At 47.7% G+C, this 16165-nt stretch overlaps 1 protein-coding gene across 3 annotated transcripts in view; it reads right to left on the reverse strand.

Annotated features, from left to right (window-relative positions):
* LOC119456255 (mitogen-activated protein kinase kinase kinase 12-like) overlaps positions 1-16165 on the reverse strand; it is a 237110-nt gene that overhangs the window by 116037 nt on the left and 104908 nt on the right. For 2 of the 3 annotated variants that reach the window (XM_037717911.2, XM_049660863.1), the window contains exon 10: positions 8489-8617. The exons of the other annotated variant lie outside the window; for it this stretch is intronic. In XM_037717911.2, coding sequence (XP_037573839.1) covers positions 8489-8617 — 129 coding nt within the window. The remainder of the gene's footprint in view (positions 1-8488; positions 8618-16165) is intronic. 3 annotated transcript variants of the gene reach the window in all.

The raw sequence follows: 16165 nt of genomic DNA on the forward strand, positions 1-16165 counted from the left end.
AAACGCGTCACGAAGCAGGTTTTTCGTGCCATGGAAGAGATCGGTCCTGGACCAATTTAAATTGTCCTGCACCCCGGCGGCAAACGAGCTGCGAGTGAAGGAGACGAATAAGAGCTGCCCCTTCAGTGACATACGCGCGGGAAACTGGTGTCATGCGGAGCTGCCCGACCGCTATTCGCACTCGTAGTATCGTCTGCTCGCATCAGCTTCCGCTCGCACTTGTTTTGGGTGGCTTTTCAGGCGAGATCTTGATGTGGTCATGTAGCTGAATGAAGCTCATGAAGTGCCTGCCCTCGTCCGCGAGTCGTATCACTTGCTTTGTCACGCTGCTCAACGGTGTTCCTTCGATTAAGAATTCTTCGACTCATGGTGCCGTGACCTCTGCGACTATGTCAAGGAAACGCAAGGCGCTGACTTTGAAAAAAAAAAAAAACTCGATATCATCCACAAGTTCAAAGAAAACCCAAAGAGGAAGCGTGTGGATCTGGCAAGCGAACTTGGTTTGCCGGTTTTAACACTGAACACCGTCATGGGCAAGCGTGAAGATTCACAGAAATGTGCAAGTCTTCGGTGCCAGCATAACGTGACGAGCTATTTTAAAGTCGCTCAACAAAAGTGGGTTAGTTGTGATTCATATGATGTCGAGTAATGCTGCTCTGCATAATGCGCATGTTATGCGGATGTCATGAGTTGGACGTCGGCGGTATACGAAAAAGAAGACGACAAAGATCGCGGAGCGTTCCGAACGGCGCGAGCGCTCGAGGCACGCGAACCGAGGCGTGGTCGAGGCAGAAGCGAGGCGAAGCAGCATTATCGACGTGGCTCTTGAGCTGGAAGGTCGCTTCGTCAGCCATGCTCTGATGACGGGAGAGCAAAGGACCCGGCCACGAAGCTCGTGACGCTGGCAAGGCCCAGGCGTAGCTGTAGTCCTCGGAGACGTCCGGGCGAAGCTCCTGGGACCGGCTGCTGCTGCTCACGGTGGTTCCGGTCTTCTTCTCGAGAATCCCTCTTCCTCGGCGAAGCCCGTTCAACCGATAATCACCGTGACACCGGGTCGCCATGCCGATCGATGTAAGGCGAAGAACGCTTCGCGAAGCCTAACCCGGCGAGTGACACGTCAGCGGCGGCTACCGGGGCACCAGCCACGCACTCGGTCAGGTCAACGGAACCGCGAGGCGTCGGCACTTACGGCACCCGCAACGCTTCGGACACGCACGACAAGGACCCAACAACAAGAACTCCAAACCGACGATCCGTAAGAGCCCGCACTTCCTTCCTCCATGGTTTTGACGCAGTTAGGCCGAATTTAGGGCGGCCAGACTTTGGCAAGTCAAGGCTAGGACTGACCTAGTGACTTCTAAGGCGGAGCTAGGCTCCGGAACTGAGATAGTTCTTTTTCAGTAGTTTGTATTTAATCTGAGTTTGGTGTTTAACTTCGAGTGGAGATTTTTGTTGAATTATGGTTTTAGTTTTGTGTGCCTCGCGCTTTTACCATCCTTGTCCATATTAAATCCTTGTTTGCTGTGCTGCCAGTCGTGACTCTCCTCCATCGAGAGTAGCGCATGTACGCAACCCTCCGGCTCCCAAAGAGTAGAGGTGACAGCGGAGCAGTAGCACTCGACGCCACAGGAAGCTTCGCTAACGAGTTTGTCACCAAGTAAGCCTGTTTTCTTACGTTTTGGCGCTTGCTTTGGATGATAGGACTTTTGGATGATACGTTTCATTTTCTGGTTCCCGCAAAGATCGTATCAAAGAGGCTCCACTGTACAAATTGACTGATGTGAAACTGTGGTGGGTGAGGCAAAGAAAGCTGGCTTTAAGTATACTTATTTTATTACAGCATGAACAGTGGAAGCACTGTTTGTTATTTCACTGCTGGTGCATTTCTGTTGGGAGCACTATTGTCAGTGACAGGTCAAGAATGAAGCAGCAAGGGCTCTCAAAGGGAACATGTACTTATTCATCAGTGAATCACTTCATCTGTGGCCAAACTTGCAAAGCTTTTTGTTCACAAGTGCTCTTCGTCATAAGCTGGTTGCCTTTGCTAATAATATGCTCAGCATCACGATTGGCTGGAATATGAATAATGCTAACGCAAGAGCTTTTTGTGAACATGAACCCTGATTCTACTCCTTTCTGTTATTTGTGTAACCTAACTAGCCTTGCTCGGTTGTGTCGCTGTGTTGCGATGGTGTTTGTGAGATTCAGCTATCTGTAAAAGATTAGTGCAGTCTTATGTGTTGCACTGTCTGAGCCATGTTTATTTTAGCCTTTAGTTTGTGCAGCATGTGATTACAGAATGTTGTTGTTGCTTAGCCTCTGGGGCACCTCATTCTTGGGACTGTGTGATTGTTAAACTTTTTTTAAAGAGAATTAGGTTTTTAGAATTAGAACTAGGTATACTATATAGAATTGCAGTAAAGTACAGTGTAGACCGCTTATAAGGTAAGTCGCCGGAGTCGCGAATATCCCCAGTATAAGTGGTACCACACTATAACCAAAGCAACAATTTTCAAGGCCCACACATATGCAAAACATGTGCACCGAGCCGCCACGCGTATGCGACAGTCGAGGAATGCGGCTAGAACGTTTGCATTCAATTTACAGTCGAATCTCGTTAATTCGAACCAAATCACGCGGCGGCGCCTCCGACCGGCATTGCTCCGGCACCGCCATAAAGTAAAAGCTTAGGAGAGACTCAATGTCATGCGCGAACAAAACAAAAAAGAAAAAAGAAATGCGGCGGAAATTTCACTCTCTCTAAATGGCAAGGTCGCTGATTCTGCGTTGCGCCAGAACATGCGTGTACGTGCCGACGTCTCAGCCACGCTACCGTAGCCACGTGTAGAAAGTGGCAGTGAACCCTTCTTTCTCCTTTATGCTTCCTCTACTTTCTAGTCACGTGTTGACCTTGCACGCTGCGGCTACAGCGCAGAGGGAAGCAGCGGCGCTGTCCCAGGCCGGCCAACGAAACTGCCCCCCACGCCGGCAAACGCCTGCTTCCCCATAACGGCAGAAAACAAAACTTCGGGGAGCTGGCGCCGGGCCGGCTGGAGCGGCGGCACCTGCACGGCGGCGGGCACGCACGGTGACAGTCGAAAGTGAGGGAGCTACGAGGGAGGGCGAGGGGAGCCACCGAAGCGGCGGAGTTACCGAGGCGAAATCCGCTTCCCTGCCGCCCTCCTCCCTCACATTCCACGGTCGCCGCGTGCCCCCTTCGTCGTGATGTGCCGGCGCCGCCCGCTCCTCGAAGTTTCGTTAACTGCCGTTATTGTGAAACAAGCGTTGGCCGGCGTTGACAGTTTCGTGGCCCTTGCTCGCTATGCGCACCGTGATATTTCACGACTCGCACTCAAGATTCTGGTTTCAGACTCACTGGCTGTTCGTTCGCACCACCACGTGCCCTTCTCCTCCACTTTGTCTCTCTTTCTTCCCCGAGCACTCCTTGGGGCGCCCGTTTGAGGGGAGCGTTCGCCGTCTCCGCTGACTTCCGTACTCCCAGGGAGCCGCACTGTAACCGATATTTCGTTTCCCGCAACTGCACTATAAGCGTTAAATGCACGCAATGGAGTGCTATGAGAAAATTAACGGGAGTCTGAAGAGACCGCACTATATCCGGTCCTGCACTATAAGCGGTTACGTTATAAGTGGTCTATACTGTAGCAAGATGGGCAAGTTGTAGTCGATGCATACTTGAAATCACCGCAGAAAATGTGTCAACATGATAAGAAGGACAGGATGAGTGCTGTCTTACTGAAGTTAATTAAGAGCAGCACACAAAATAAAGACACCACCGGCACACATATGCCATTAAGTCACATTACGGAATAAATCAGTAAGCAGCTCCATCTCGCAATCTAACAAGATGATGATTCAGACACACAAACGTCATGCTTTTTTTTCTTTATCTTGCAAGTTGCATGGTATTAATGACAGAGGATATGATTATATGGCTTAATAGAACATTTACTTGGGCAAGTTTATTCATAAATGAGAAGGAAAAATGGTAGCAAGGATGAGACGAGTACACAGGACTTACTCCTGCACTCATCTCGTCCTTCCTTCTTGGTTATATGGGCAATATATGCAATAAATGTAATTGCAAACTCATTAGCAGCTTTGCTTCTGTCTTGTTGGGAATGCCTTGTGATGTGTCCACATACATGATTAGCTGTGGAAGTACAAAAAACCATGCACTTGGATGCTACCATTCGCAGGAATGAATGCAACTGGCTGACTTCACTGCACGGTTTTAATTTGCTCTTGTTTAATGCATTGCCTGCTTTTCACACTGTTGAATGAGTTTTACGTGAAGTAGATCCTTAGAATACTGTCATTTGCTATGATTTGCATAAACAAACGAAATTTGATGCACTCAAGTAAGTGCAATGGAAGCCCATCCATTAGGGTAGGTGGTTAGACGAAAGTGCATTGCCACAACATGACTAACAAGCCCATAATGTATGCGCACTTGACATCGAAGGTCATATAGGCAATTACCTTTTAAAGTGAGGGTTAATGCAGGTGCAGTAAGGATACAAAGTCTGCAACATATTGAAGGTTTATTGGTTTCTGTGCAGCAAAAATGCTGAGAAACTAAACTGACAATGCTGTTTATCACAAGAACATCCATTACGATTCACTCGAACCTCGTTGTAACGAAGTTGAAGGGGAAACCGAAATTACTTCGTTATATCCGTTACTTTGTTATATCCATTATTGCAATTTACTGCAATATATATGCCCAATGGGGTGCACAATTATAAGCACGGAAATAAGATGATGGCTTTGTGGCCCGCGGAACGACGCTACACGGCCACACCCCATGCGATGAAACTTGAATAAAACACCAAAAGAATCTTCAGCATGTGCAACACGCGACTTAGCACCTGACGAGACAACCTTTAGATAACTGCCTTCGGTTCCATGGTGATGGGCTTTCGCATCCGCTTTCCACTTGGCTCATTGCCGTCGAGCAGCACATGGCCCACAACACAGCGCTCTGCTGGTCAATCGAGGAGCTTGGCTCGGCCGGCTCGTGACCTCCGAAATTGCCCCAATGCCAAAGCGATCTCAGAGGCCACGCCCAGTTGCCAGCCAGCCCGGTGCGCCGCAGGGAGTGAGACAAGTGAATGCACTGCCTGGGCGCGGCCCCCGAGATTGTGCCGGGGAGGTCTCTGAGGCTAGGCCAAGCTGCCGCTGCCTGTGCGCCGCGCCGTAGAGAAAGAGAGAAGTGAGTGCACTAATATTTCTCACCGCCACGCGTAGCCGCACAGCGTGGTGCAACTCGCGCAGGCTTGGCCGTGATCCCCGAGATTGCACCGGGGAGATCTCGGAGGCCACACCCAGCTGCGCCTGCCTGCGCGGCGCAGCCACTCAGAAGTAAACACGCTAATCTTTCACACCACTGCGGGGATGCGCACTTCATTCAACGCGGAGACACCAGGCATGCGCAAGAGAGAAAGGTCAGTGGAGAAGTGCGGTAGTGAGCAGCTGCTTGTTCGCAAGTGTGCAGCTACACGCGGCATTAAGAAAGACCAGTGTTGCTCCTCAACATATTCGCACGGGGACGTGGGAGTTTCGAACTGTCACTGCAAACGCGTACCGAACCCCGCGAAAAACAATGTACTCAGCACACCACAGTCGGGTATTTTTTCGTTTCGGAGGCGAATCTAGTTTGTCATATCCTTTGGCAGGACATTTTCACTTCATTAAAACAAGGTTTTAAGTACATTGATCTGTATGGGGATTTCAGATGGAATTTCGTTCACTTTGTTATATCCCATTTCGTTATAACAAGGTTCGAGTGTATATAGCTTGCACGTTTGCGTTGCGAGCTTGATTCGCAATCACATCTCGCAGCAGAAGTACATCTCACAGCACATCTCGCAGCAGAACCGGTGCTCTGGCACACACATTAGCTGGCAGCCATAGCCACCACTGCAGCAACGCTGGGCCTAGCTACTTCGATGTTCGCTACCATGTGTCTTGCTGTTCGGTGCCTTGGTTTTCATCGAAACACTTCGTTGCTGTTAAAAATGGCGCCGACTCCACCTTTGTAATCCTCGCCAAATGGCTTGCGTTGCATAATGCCGGTTCCTGAAAGTCAGCTTTGCCTCAGTACAGCACTCTTATGCGCTGAAGCAGAAGCATACCCAAAGTATTGTGGGACGGGGCAATTGTCATGGGACACGGTACGTAATCCTAAATTATACATGTGTGCACCCGCCGTCTCCTATCTTTATATGAACACCAATATGCCTAATAAATGTACTGGCAGGCCTTTAGTGCCATTTCGGACGTGCCTGTGGTGATTTGAAGCCTTGGGGGCAGTAAAAGGTATACATTCCTTTGTTCAGGTTGCCCGATTTTTTTCAGGCGGCCCTTAGGGAGTCTAGAGTCTGACAAATCAGACGTTGACTGTATCCTCATCATCGCCCCTAGCGGTCTTGTAGCGACCGCCGTGGGGTCAATATATGGGCTGATGCTGGCGCTTTGGAGGGAGTGGTCTCTTAACATATTATTTTCAGAATTCTGAAGTTTTGGAAATGTTAATAGTGGGGCGCTTGTGCGAAACTGGGCGCTTTCGTGGTATTTTACGGTAATCATCATACATATGACTGTAAAAGCATACCGTACAACTGCGGCATTTTTATATATTGCAAGTAGCATGAAAAGCAACAAACAAGAACGATATCCAAATTTCGTATCTTCTCGTGAGGGACACTTTGTAGTATTTACAACTAGTAGCTTGTTTCAATAATCAAAAAGCATGCAAAAGTATGTACTATGAGGGCCCGAAGCCCAATGTGAAAAAAACTGTCCCTTCATTTGCAATGTAGCGTGCCAAAAAATGTATAAAAATCATAGAACCAAATCTGAGCTGCACATTTTGATCGTATTCTGTGTTAGCATGTTGGTGCTGATGGTATGTACTAGATTTTCAACGACACTTCCCAACTGCCATAACCAAAACAAACCACGAAATTGCTCTCGGCGCAATTTTGATGGATCTTCTCCCGTCCTCTTTATTTTTTGGTGCTCGCATCCAACTGATTGTTGAGATCAGTGCAACGTGCGACCAACTTGTTGGTCGCATGCTGCAGGGGTGGGGGTTGAGAAGTGCGATTGCAATTTTCGTCGCATGCAACCAAAATTACACTTTCGGAGCGATGAAAATCACACCATGTGAAACAGGCTTAAGAGCCCCAAGCTTGCAAACAATGCGCTTAGATGTTCTTAATCCTCCCTTTGTGCTTTTAATAAAGCATGCTTCATAATGTGTAGTGCAATGACAGAAACTTTCTACAGTTGTGAATACCAGGATGTGAAAACTGTTGGTGAGAAGGCTGTGCGTTATTCGCATAACTAGTAGAAAAATATCCTATATTAAATTCTACTTGTTTCTAGCACACTCTGACTCATATTCTATTTGTCCTGAAAAACTGCTATATGCACTCGCCTTATAAAGGGAGGTGAATGAAGACTTCAGTTGAGGGCTCCAGAATCAGTTGTGGTCCTCTAGGATACGGAAAAATATGTCCTCTAGATTGCTTTCAAAAGCAGACTGTGTGCAACACCTGTGTGTCGTCCTTCTCATTCCCATCCCCATGTCTGTTCCCACTTGGTGGAGGTGAGGGAAACTAGGCAGGCCACACCGTGTGCCTTCCTATCCAGTGACCATGGTTAAGCATGCTTGTCGGTATATTCTAAGCACTATACTATCAAGATGGTGGCTTTGTGATAATGCCAAGAAGACGGTATTGTGTCAACGAGCCACGCAATTCGCAGTGTGATGGAACCTCTCAAAGCCCGATTTTCTACTTAATTTTTGCACACTAGAAAAGTGTGACTTTCCCAACTTGTACTTCTGTTTCCTTTCTAAATAATACGACCTCATATGATAAAAAGGAACAAGAAACACCAACTTACTAGTGCAAAATGTGAGAGGCGGAGTGTGTGGTGTGGCGGGTTGCCCCACATGGGTGCAGAAGGCGTACAACTGAGTCCATATTAACCATTGCAAACTCTAATGCAAGGGCCAGACAATTTTTTTCTAAAATTCCAACTCAAGTTTCCTGGATGCGGCCAAGTAAATATATTTGCATGGACTTGAAAAAACCAACGTGCTTTGCAGCGGGCGTGACACGATATAGGGAAGCCTTTATTTTAGTTTTGTTTTTATTCCTGCTGACACATAACCACGGAGTTGACGCAGCTGGAATCTGGTTTACTGCAAGTGTGATGACCTCATTAACAGACTTTGTGCCATTTGGAGGTTGCGAGATGAAAAAACACTACCAAGGTTTTCACACAAACATGAACAGAATTTTTCAGTCGATGGTGCCGGTGTTATGTTTCAGGTAGCAAAAGAGTGATGAAAGCTCACTGCACAAATGTGCACAGTGCATACAAACTGCACTATAGACAATGTTGTTGAATATCATTACAACAGACAGAAGAAAATCAAGGGACGGAGCCATGATACCTGGGAGGGTCCGAGGGAAGCCGGTAGGAGCGTTTCTTGCCAAACCGCTCTTGGGCCTTAATGAGGGGCCGCACAATGCGCTTCTTGTAGGGCCGGTAGCCAGAACCAATCTCCAAGCTCTGTTCTCGCCTGCAACACACGGAGCCCTTCAAGGAAACAGTAAAAGTACTAAAACAAAACACTATGGTATCCAATGCGATAATCTGATGAATACTATCATCTTGTTCATCTGATGCTTAGAGGTGCTCTACAGCCGCTAGTGGGCATGAAAACATTTGACACTGATGGTTGTAGGACATTCTTTAGCGAACATTAAACACCCCAAAAAATAAACTTGCGATAGTGGAATTCCACTACTTTGAAGTGGTTGAGCCAAATTTTTTGCCTTTATCTGTGCACAGCTACCAATGAAATCAACAGAAGAAATCTCTTGGCCAGCTCCCAACAAGTCTTTTCCCGTCTCTCTGCACATCTGCTTGCAATGGGTTTCCAGAATCCCTTCACATTTCAAACAACTTTCATGACGGACACATACAGCCCAGAAGTGATCAAAATCTTGTGCAAACACTGAATAGTATATTTCGCATCGACTAAAAGAGAATGCAAAATATCGAATAGATTATAAGAAAATTTTATGCAAGAAAACCAAATACTGCACATGCTCAGGAGTCTACTTTTATTGCATAACAAGATTGTCGCTAGCTCTCAAGAAGTTTGGTACTCAGAAATTGTACAGCATGGTCTACTCTAATAAAAGGGAACATCAAATTAGTGCGCTGATCACAGGTCAGTCCATATACAATGATGTGGAAAACATGTTTTTATAAATAGAATGCTGCACATATCAATTGCTTTTTCCCCTCTCAGAATGAAATAGTGATGTTACGTTGTCCTGAATACCAATGAGGTTTTCATTTTTATAACAGGCCATACTGTGGATCATGGCAATCGTGTATTGCTTAGAAAGGTTTTCCAGTTTTCCACAAAAAAACAAGAGAGCTTTGTAATATGTATAGCAGGTGGGGTCTGTGGGTTATATAACAACACCGACAGCCGGCACAGGAGCGAACGCATTTGCTGGCAAAGTAGAAGCCGCCCCCCCCCCCCCCCCCATCCCCCCATCCCGCGCTGCCTTCCCGCAGGCCACACCACCCTGCGAAACAAGAATGGACCGCGCTAACTGTGTTGATAGCGCTGCTCCGAGATCGCGCGCTGGCCAGGTGGCCCCTCATTCCACGGAGTTCTGCCAATGATTTAACCCCTTAACCATTTTATTAATTTGACAATTTCTATGCCAAAATTGGTCATTTTTAAAAAATTTGATATTGAATATTTTCATTCTAAAAAGCAAGTTTTCGATGTTGAAAAAAAAATTCAAGCACAAACTAAGTCAAATTAGCATAATAAAGTTTATTACTGCTCATGATAAAGGAGGCCAGCTACTTGCTGGTAATCAACAATAAAAAACAGAGCAGGAGCGCAATTCGGAAAGTTTTATCAAGTCATCAGGCGATATTATATTCAACGCTTTACCAGCGACGCCCAAAAACGAAAACCGAGGAGGCTTCGTGGGGATGTCGTTCACATCGATGCGCCGCCAATGACGCGCACTCGCAATAGTGTCTTCTGAGCAGATTTCTTCATCTGATGAACTGTTAATTTCCAAGTCATCGCTATCACTTTTGCTTCCAAAAACGAACTAAACTTTGGTGTCTGAATCATTATCGTCCGAAGAGCTGGACAACGGCAAAAGGCTTCTTTTCCGTGACGACGGGCCAGCAAAACATGCGTCGTATCCACCAGACAGCATTTTTTGAAACAAACGTTGCCCCCCAAGGAAATGTGAAACGGCGGTTGAAAATAAAAAAAAGAAATTACCTGCCCACTGCTGCCATCTGCAAAGCGACACACCAACTAGCCCACAAACGAGCATTCAAAATGCTCAAAAGGAGATATCTTGAGCGGACGAGGTACACTCATCCAAAACGGTTTTGAGACAATTCGGCAAAGACGAGCTGTGCTCATCCGAAATGGTTAAGGCGCTCGGGCTTATCTTTGTTGGTTGCGTCAAAGTCGTTCCTCACCACGTGGTTTCTCGGCCTCGTTTGACTCGCCACCGAAACGAAAGACGGCTGACCCGCCCGCTGATCATCAGCAATGCATGACGTTGCCGTTGAAAAGACAGTGCACTGCTACAGATTTGGAAATGAAGTGCTTCGAACCGATGAGGTATTCGTCGCGAACGTGCTTGCATCGAATAGCGACGATGGCGATAGCAGCGATGACACGGTAGGGCAGGCTGCCTCAACGTTATCCTCGCAGGAGGCCCTGCAGACTATTCAGTCCCTTCGGGCCTTCGTTTTCGCGAAGGACCTTCCGCTGCACTACGTGGAGCACAGGAATGCCTCGGAGAAGGCTGTCGGCAAGCTTTGCGTAAAGCAACCAAATCTGACGGACATAGGGTTTTCTCGTGCAAGACAGTGAGAAGTACGTGGCGAAATGCTTGTGGCGATCTCGCCCCAGCGTTTCTGCTGGACTTTTCAAGCTGAGGGGCTGCCGCGGCAACCTTCTCGCATTTTTTAAAAGGCTCCTTTTGAGGCCACCAAAGCAATCACTCGACGGCACTCGCATGTCACTTTGCAGTTGTTATAGCACTGCCATTCATGAACGCCGGCAGCCGCAGCTCTTTACACACAATCGGAGTGTGGGGGAAGCAGAGTTGAACCGTTAAACGGACGGAGGAAGGTGGTGGGGAGGGGCTCTGGCCTCCCCACCATTAGTTTTCTCACAACAGCTATGCCATCCCTTTATTTTCATATTTTTCATGCAACCCAGTTATAACAATTATCGGTTATAACAATGGAATTTTCGTGGCACTTGAATATTGTTATAAGTGGGTTCAACTGTACCACTTTTATGAAAAATCATGCAAACTGAATGACCAGTATGAAAGCATCAGGTTGCTCGCTTGCTAAAAGCCTTTGTTGCCCTACACACCAGACTGGCACAAAAGCACTGTCCTGTTTTGCAGCTAATACGCCACACATACAATGCTTAAAACATGCAAACACTCAGAATTAACCGTGGCTGAACAGCTGGAGAGGCCAAACACTTTGAAGCTGATATCATGTAATGTCGCTTTCTATGTCACGAAGATATTCCAGCATATGGCGCCACAGTATGTCCTTAAGGCCAATGCCGCCATACCAGAGGTGAAAGAACAGCCAGTGTCCCTATTCTTGTTTTGTGGTTGTAGTTATTTTTTTAAGACAGTGTCTGTCTGCACTGCAAGCTTCAGATGTCTCATTGATCAAAAAAGCCGGCATCCGGTGTCTGTAGCAGCGAAATGGCACCTAATTCCCATTGGCTGTGATGCCACGTCACAAGCGCGTCTCGACGGAGTTCCCATTGGTTGAAATGTCACTCACGAGTGCGCCTCGATGAGTAACGGGAACACCTGGGGAAGTATACATGTCTATTTGTCTGCTGCTGAAGTGCTGATTGGCTGTGGCACCTGGCTCCTGTTGAAGCGCACCCCAGTCCAGCCAATCAGAACTTCAACAGCAAACGAAATGGACATGTCCCCTAGGTGGACTCTAACAGAATACCTCCCCAGGTGTTCCCGTTACTCATCGAGGCGCACTCGTGAGTGACGTTTCAACCAATGGGAACTCCGTCGAGATGCGCTCGTAACGTGGCGTCGCAGCCAACGGGAATTAGGTGCCATTTCGCTGCTACAGACACCGGATGCCGGCTTTTTTGATCAATGAGCAATCTGACGCTTTCGCATCAATAAAAGCTCGGCACTACAACGCTTCATGGTCCCTTCATTCTCGGCCCTTCCCCTCTGGCCGCTGCGTCTGTGACTGCCGAACCTGCACAAGCTATTACATTCAAAAGTGGCTTTCAGCTTGCAGAACATCAGAGTATATTCCCACTCACGTGTAATCCTGTGAGCATAAATGAAATGTGTCAGTGCGGGACTGCAAATCGCACAGTAATAAGGCTTGCGCGCCATTGCCACGATGGTCGTTCTGCCAAGTGCAGATATGGCACGCAGTGGTTTCGTTATTCCAAACTGTAATGTCAAAATTCGTACAAGAGGGAGTTGGGGACAGATTCGCTTTAGCCGCTCGTGGTACCCTAAAATGCCGTTCGCGGAAAGCCCTTGCTACAATCAGACGAACACAGTGGCATCTCCAGTTGGGCATCCCATGCCTGGGGCCATTCAGGGAAAAGATTGTCACCTACTCTTTGCGAGCTGGAGGGTTGCGCACAGGCGTTACCCTCGAGGTTGGAGAGATACGACTGGCAGCACAGCAAACAAGGATTTAATATGTACAAGGACGGTAAAAGCACGAGGCACACAAAACTAAAGCCATTATTTAACAAAGATGCTCGCTCAATGTAAAATATACAACTCGGACTAAATACAAAACTGCCAACAAATACTCTATCTCGGTTTCCATCTTGGAGTCTCTAAGTCAGTCTTAGCTTTGACTCATCAAAGTCTGGCCACTCTAGCCCCGGCCTAACTACGCCACAATGCAGAAATGCGGGTTCTTACGGACCGTCGACTTGAAGTTCCTCGCGTCGAGTCCACGTCGTATTCAGGGTGTCGCTGATCCCATAAGTTCCGACGATTCGCGGTTCCGTCGACCTGACCGAATACGTGGCTGGCGCCCCGGTAGCCGCCGCTGACGTGTCACTTGCCTGGTTAGGCTTCGCGAAGCGTTCTTCGCCCTACGTCGATCAGCATGGCGGCCCGGTGTCCCGGTGATTATCGGTTGATCGGGCTCGGCCGAGGAAGAGGGATTCTTGCGAAGAGGACCGGAACGGCCGTGAGCAGCAGCAGCCGGTCACCGGAGATTCGCCCGGACGTCTCCGAGGTCTACAGCTACGCCTGGGCCTTGCCAGCGTCACGAGCTTCGTGGCCGGGTTCTTCGCTCTCCCGTTGTCAGAGCATGGCTGACGAAGCGACTTTCCAGCCCAAAAGCCACGTCCATAATGCTGCTTCGCCTCGCTTCTGCCTCAACCACACCTCGGTTCGCGTGCCTCGAGCGCTCGCGACGTTCGAATGCTCCACGATCTTCGTCGTCTTCTTTTTCGTGTACCGTTGGCGTCCGACTCATGACAAAGATGGAGAGTCATCCACGCTTCCTTGTGGAATACGTATCGGACTGGGAGGCCTTTCACGTTGCTGAATCAGAGTGGCGATCTGTTCTAGCCGATAACCAACAGTTTGCACGAGCCATCTGCGTGCACTCTGCTCATTTTTCCCTCATGGCATGAACTGCCTTTCAGATTCAATATCCAGTTTGACAGCATCTTCCAAAACAGTGCCGTTTCAAAATTGCTGTCATTAAATATTTCTGACGATGTGATTAGTGATCGAAAACCCATTAGAAGGTGCGTGCTTAAAGGGGCACGGCGCAGTGTTGAATATATCGAAAGTGCTGGTGAAATAAAGTTCAATACATGTGTCCTACAATGCTATATACTTTTGAATGGGATTTTTAAAGAGACACTAAAGGCAAATATTAGGTCAAGCTAATGTGATTGCTTAATGCTCGAGAACGTTTAAGGCGTCAATATTATCGAGAACAGAGCTTTAGTAATTGAGAAATTCAGGTAAATGCAGAATGCGATTTGAGACAACCCGGGACATTCAAGTACTAGCCCGATGACGTACGCACTCCTCATTATAAATCTGTCACTAGTACTCAACCACTCAATAACAAGATCATTGCATTGCATTAGGAGATGGAAGAAAGTGCCACTTGTCCAGTTCTATTGAACTTTTAAAAAAAGAACTCACTGAAGTTACCCTTGACAATGATGCAGGCAGTCGAAATATTTCGTTTCCACTCGGCTCTGCGCCGCCCGTACTTTCGCATTTTAGTAATTTCATTATCGCATAGTGCTGCCCTGGTTTTCTTGGCTTGTGAAACTCGCACAAACTGCAAGTAGCAAAGAAAGCCACGTCCATGTGATGTCGTGGCATGCCCGAACAGTCTACACCCCTTGACCCGAGCAGCTGCCGTGGTAAATCCAACGCTCTGTCTTGGCTCGGTTTCTCCATGGCTGCGCATTTGACTTTTGTGCAAAAACTGTGGCGCCGTCGGGTGGGTGCCGTTTTACTCACCAATGGCAGTAAAGCGTGGTGATGACGTACACAACGTCAGCCCTCCCCGCTCAAGGCGGGAGATTTGAATTGCACTAAACGTATGCGGACATTTCAGACATGCTTCTCTCTTGAACTTAACTCTTTTCTTGACACGAGACTACCGCTGCGAGGTTTCTGGACTGGTATTTTAACAGTCCACATTGACTTAATATTTATTTTAGTGTCCTTTCAAGGTATGACTGCGTCTGGTGCACTGTGATAAATTTAACAAAAAGTCTGGTCAACGAAATTCGTAGAAATCCTCGTGCAACCCTGCCTACAGGAACTCACAATGGTACAGTGCTTTCCTCATTAAAGGGCCCTTCACCAGGTCTGGCCATTTTAAGCTGACAAGCGCAGTGCATACAGTGCGAGCTAACAATCGTGTTTGCAAAGTATTACACCAATACGCGCCACGAAAACAGCTGAAATTACAAAATAAATGCCGTTTGCCCTTCTCCTCGCAGGCGCCACACTTTCAGCCGGAGAGTCGCCGTCAGATGCATAAGTGCCTCCACATAATTTGCAGTGCTGTGACATCAATCACAGTGACATGTGACTTTGATAATTATTCAAGGCAACAGCAGTTATTTGTTTGATATGTTGCTTCAACAGACCAATTAAAGTTCAAAGAAATAATAAAACATACAAACGGAATGTCTGCATGTCTTTGTTTTACTTCGTACTGTAGCAAGAAAGGTGTACTTCCATTTTGTCTGCTTGTTACCACGACGCACAGTCCGGTGCACTGAAAACGAAACTATGTCGCGATCATGGGATCTGGCGGCCGGAAAACGTATCATATGATTGGAGTTTGGTGATATATTGAACGTTGGTGCCGAAAGATCGTGTTTTCCAGGAACGTCTAAATCGGTAAAAAAATTGCAGCAGCATCCAGCTGACTGTTGATGGTAATGTGTTAGCACTGAATCCATATAGCCCGGCACAACATACTGCCACCATCAAAACAAGGTATGTGTGAGGTGCAGCAGGGCTCCTCTTTCGTGCTTCCCTAAGACTGCTTCCACAAAGCCTGCCCGTGGGCTCCAAAATGTGCATGCTACCACTGAGAAACATCAATCCTCTCATTTCTGGACATGCTGCGCCATCTAGTGGCACTGCCGCGAAGTCTGCGCGTGGCCTCCGAGACGAGAAACACCGGTGCCTGCAAACATTGAGAACTGCTCCCTCGCTTGCCGCACAATCAGTAACAAACTCAATAGCCTAAGTTGGCGAAAGCTTCATTCGAGAGTGGCACATACCTATAGTCGGGTACAACTTTAGAAGTTGTGGCATTTGCCCCTCAAAGGCTGATGCACACAAGCCTCCACAATGGGCGCACACTCTAGACTGACGTAATGAACCAGATGGCTGGTGACCCCACCGTCGGAGAACTTGGCAGCCCGCGCTTCGAACTGGGCCGAGACGCGTCATTTGTGTGCGTCTGCCCCTCGTCAGAGTGAATTCCCAAACTATTTGTGGTGGTCTATCGTGCCGGAAATAGTATTGCG

This window comes from Dermacentor silvarum, chromosome 1 (assembly GCF_013339745.2).
Source record: "Dermacentor silvarum isolate Dsil-2018 chromosome 1, BIME_Dsil_1.4, whole genome shotgun sequence".
NCBI lineage: Eukaryota > Metazoa > Arthropoda > Arachnida > Ixodida > Ixodidae > Dermacentor > Dermacentor silvarum.